This window comes from Buceros rhinoceros, unplaced genomic scaffold, assembly GCF_000710305.1.
Source record: "Buceros rhinoceros silvestris isolate BGI_N320 unplaced genomic scaffold, ASM71030v1 scaffold2140, whole genome shotgun sequence".
Lineage (NCBI taxonomy): Eukaryota > Metazoa > Chordata > Aves > Bucerotiformes > Bucerotidae > Buceros > Buceros rhinoceros.
This window is the reverse complement of record NW_010391099.1, coordinates 67,889-72,291: the sequence shown is the minus strand read 5'-3', so window position 1 is coordinate 72,291 and position 4,403 is coordinate 67,889. Positions and strand designations below refer to the sequence as shown.

Here is a 4,403-nt window from a genome sequence, read left to right as displayed (position 1 = left end):
CAGCCTGTGCCAACCAACTCTTCTTTGTGGAATTCCACAGAGAAACCCTCTGTTCATGTACCCAGCACGCACCGCTGGGTGCAGCAGCAGCCGCTGCTGTGCTCCACTTCGGCGAGCAGTGGTTAAATAGAGCACCCCACGTTTTCCACGGGGTACGCTTCTGCTCCCATGGCTGCGGTGCTGGGGGCTGCTGCTATCCTGCACCATGTTCCTGGAACTCCAGAAACTCACAGGCAGGTTTAAACCTGGTGGAGCACTATCCATTAGCCAAGCTTGGTCTAATCAAGATTTTATTCCTTACTCCAAACTAATGTGGCCTGTTCTTACAAAATATATTTATACAGTTATAATATATAATATATGATAAAATATCTGAAATAACATGCTCCAGCACCTCAATGTCCTTCGTGTAGTGAGAGGCCCAAACCTGAACCCACTACTCCAGGTGGGGAAGAATGTTTTCGCCTTCTCCAGGTGTGACTAGCCAGACCCTGAACCGGTTTAAGTCATCACGTCACCTTCAGATGGCCACAGCAGTGACAGAGTCGATGGACGTACTGCTGTCGGCACCACACGGACCGCAGGCGGGCGGGACAGAGTTAGCAGAAAGCCTCACACCGCTCTGACGCCGAGCCTGCACCTCTCACCGCTGCACAGTCCATTGCACGCCAGCAGGAGCTGTGCCAGCGCAGGAGCCAGCCGGCCGTACAGCGCTGATGAACGGCCCTTGGGCTGCACAGAGCAGTCAATATTAACGGGCTCGCCGTGGCAGACCCCAACACATTATCTGCCTTTCTCTTGAGTACACATGTACTCCTCCTGTTCCTGCTGCTTATTGACAAAAACGTATGTCAATAAAAAATAAATGAACTCTCCAAAGGGCCTTGCTGTGTTTTCTCCTTTGCCATCCAAGCACCAGATTCTAACTGCTGCAGAGGAAACTGCACTCCTAGAGCTCCACACCAGAAGCACTCAGCCACCCTCAGGGTCACGGGCAATGCCACTAGGGGACTTTTTCACCTTATTCCTCCCCACAGCTTCAGGCAGCTCTCCAGAGAAGGAATGCCTCCACCCAGCAATGTCTTTCTGACAGGGGATATACCACGTCATGTTCCCTGCTCTGTGCAAGGCAGAGAGCGGGAGCTGCCTCGGGGACATGCCGGAGGGTCTCACTCAGGGAGCTCTCCCACCCCAGGGCAGCGATACGCTGAGGAAATGACAGGAAAAAAAAACGGAGAGGACAGAGAAAGGAATGACATGGAAACTCGATGGGAAAACAAAAAGAAAAAAACTCTGTTTTGTGAGGTGCTGTGATAGAAGGGGATCAAGAGATATGGGGGTGCCTCTGTCTTGAGGGCAAGACCAGCGAGAAATTATCCAGGAGGAGAGGAGGAACAAAACCACATTTCTGCCCCGCAATAAAACCCCAGAGACTGCCACACACAGAGACAGCAGCTCGCTGTCACCTACCAACCTCCAAAACACAGGAGCACCTGAAGCACAACCCCCAGTGCCACCCCCAAGCCCTGTTTCAGGGTCACTGTACCCTCCAGAGCCTCGGTTACATTTTCCCTAAAACCTGCGAGGCATCAGAACAAGAACTGAGCTTCAACCTTGTGCACTGTATTTCAGGTGGCTCCTGCAACTCTCTTTCAGACCGTACATAGCTCTGCAGGAAATTCTCCTGGGAGCTGTGACTTTGAAACCTCTCTGGTCACTTTTAGCACCAGATCACCGGGAGAGCTCCTGGTACGCTGACAATTCTGTCAGCTGCCTTTGCTACTCCCTGGCAACTTCAGTACATACCTGCAGAAAGATTCCACCTTGGTAACGTTTAATGAGAGCGTGACCAACGCTCAGCACTGTGAAAAATAGGGCAATGAAATAATAAAGCTGCAGGATCTTCCGGGGTTCTGGAGCTTCGCTGAGCTCCAGGCAGAAAAAGTGGAACAGAATAAAAGAGTACAAGTCCAAGAGCAGGATAAGGAATAAAGTGCTTATAAAACTATAAAAAGAATTCATACATACCTCACTGACCACGCAAACGGCATGCGGTACTTCCCCAGCTTGCTGCAGAACTGCTTGTTGGATTTTAACACCTTCTGTGCACACTACAAAAAAGAAACGGTGAATTATTTGACCAATATCATTGTAATACCTGAAATGCAGCATGGAGCATATCCAAGCACTCCTCTGCCGAAGAGGCTGTCCTTAAAGTACTTCAGCCTGATACTGCCTGTAACAGAAGGTTCTGAGTGGACAAAGACACGTACAATGCAGCTGAGGAATTAAACCCCTTTGCCACCCCTTTGGCCAGAACTGTGCTAGTGACAGACGTTGTTCTGGGAATTTTGCTCTGCTGAGACAGAGCTAGCACAGGAACGCACCACGAAGGGGACTGCAGGCTGCCAGCAAAGTGGCACTGCATCTGCTCAGGCAGCAAAGGCTGGGCGTGAGCCTTCCTAGGCGAGGAGCTCTGTGAGGTTCATCTGCTGAGATTTGTGAGCACAATTTGCAGTGTCTTCAGCTTCCAACAGGCTGAAGCTGCCAGAGGAGGAACTGGTGCTGCTGTTACATTACCTTGGAAGAATCAGGGTTCTTGATGTAAGGTTCAGCACTGCTGGCAATGTTTCCCGTAAGCACTTTTTCTATTTTTGCCACTAATACGATCTCAGAATGAGGATTACTTATGGAGAAAAGAGCCTGTGGATGAAAGAGAGAGAAGCATACAGCAATACCAGAGAAATTAAATATTGCCAGTGCTCTCTGTTGATGGGAACAGTAACCAACCACATCCAGATAGGATTACTGAGGATTATCATCTCGACGTATTCAATATGGAAAATACCATCTTTTGAGCTGAATACGCTTGTGCACAGACAGCACTTGGCAAACAGACTGAGGCAAGTCAAGAAGCACATCAGCATCCTCTACCCCAGCTGTTCCTCCTGGACAGCACTGAAACGCTGGGCTAGAGCAGTCACACCTCAGGGCAACCCCAGGGAGAAGAAAAGGTAGTGTATGGGCCTTCGGGGTAAGGCTTCCAGCGACAGCAAGAATGTGGAAGTACTCTGAGATTACTGCAACTTCTAGGTGTTGCTTTACCTGGGATTTTGTTTGGCTGGTTTGAGAGGGATCAGCAGAGAGTGCAGGAAATGTGAGTGGCTTCCCCAAATGACAGACACTCACTATTTCAAAGTTTTGATTGCAAATGGTTTAAGGTCTATACAGGGAGCTCAAAAATCAAGCATGTATAGAAACAACAGATACACAGAAAAAAGAATGTTCTCGAAAACAAGGACCACTGGTAGTACAGATAAATCCTCTGATGAAAATGAATACTATGACGGAACTGAAGTCAGTCCCTAGGTCCTGCAAGTCACTCATGGAATACCTGTTTGGGGTATTTCAGCCATTCTTCGGGGAACCCCTTGACCTGTGGTTCCTCCACTTCATTGGAGTCTGCATTTTCCACAGAGCCATTTTCTACTGACAGAGAAGAAGCTGAAATCATCTGTCTAACGAGCGTGTGGTTCAAATCCACGTGGAAATCGGCAGAGATCTTCCTGCTGTCCCGGACATCGTACAGAGCCACGCTCACAAAGAATGGCTCTACCTGCAGAAAAAGACAGAGGGAGAACAGACGGGTAACGGCAAGCAAGGGGTAAACTCCATCTTTGAACAGATCCCTGCAGCTAGAAAAAAAGAAAGCAAACAAATACTGTTTACGATGACGAGATTCGCTAGAAACACACGCTCACCCAGCTCCTGCCAGTGTCAGCGCCCAAGCCTGTGATTTTGGGGGCTTTTATAGGTAACAAAGTGCCAGAACGGTCGCTGACAGCTGACCGGGAAGCTTCCAGAATAAAATCCAAACATGTTTGTCACAGATGATTATTAGAGTAAATGAAGAGAGCCCCAGAGAAATGTGGTACAGGAGTTTGAGAGTGTAGGATCAGAGTCATGACAGAGACAGAAAAGCGAGGGTGGGTTTTCTAGGGACCATCACAAACACAGCACAAGGATGACAAATTCAAGTAGATGGAAAATGTTTACTGGTAGGAACACAAACGCGTGGGCGTATTATTCTGTGGGAAACACACACTCCATTTTGCTGGGAAACCGAGAGCATTCAAAGCGCTCTGACAGTGCCCACTTATTCCATGGTGCAGTACCAGGGAGCTGAGTCCTGTGACTGTAAGTAACCTCCAGAGAGCCTCCATAGCGCTGACCAAAAAAAGCCGTCTCAGAACACCACCTTCTGAGCTGCCCAGAGATCAGGATCTTAAAGCTTTGGAGGAAAGGATCAACGCGTGGCAGGTTTTTTCTAGGCTTTTTCAGCCTCCGTGGGGAATTGCTGCCTGCCCTTGGTACAGTTATCATGGCTTCATTTAAACAGTTAT

General features: G+C 48.8%; 1 protein-coding gene across 1 annotated transcript in view; it reads right to left on the bottom strand.

The window, feature by feature from the left end:
- Nucleotides 1-4,403, bottom strand: part of DOCK10 (dedicator of cytokinesis 10) — an 85,272-nt gene that overhangs the window by 46,538 nt on the left and 34,331 nt on the right. Inside the window, exons 12-14 of the mRNA XM_010140063.1 lie at nucleotides 3,395-3,616; nucleotides 2,581-2,703; nucleotides 2,029-2,111 (exon numbers count right to left, since the gene is read on the bottom strand). Coding sequence (XP_010138365.1) covers nucleotides 2,029-2,111; nucleotides 2,581-2,703; nucleotides 3,395-3,616 — 428 coding nt within the window. The remainder of the gene's footprint in view (nucleotides 1-2,028; nucleotides 2,112-2,580; nucleotides 2,704-3,394; nucleotides 3,617-4,403) is intronic.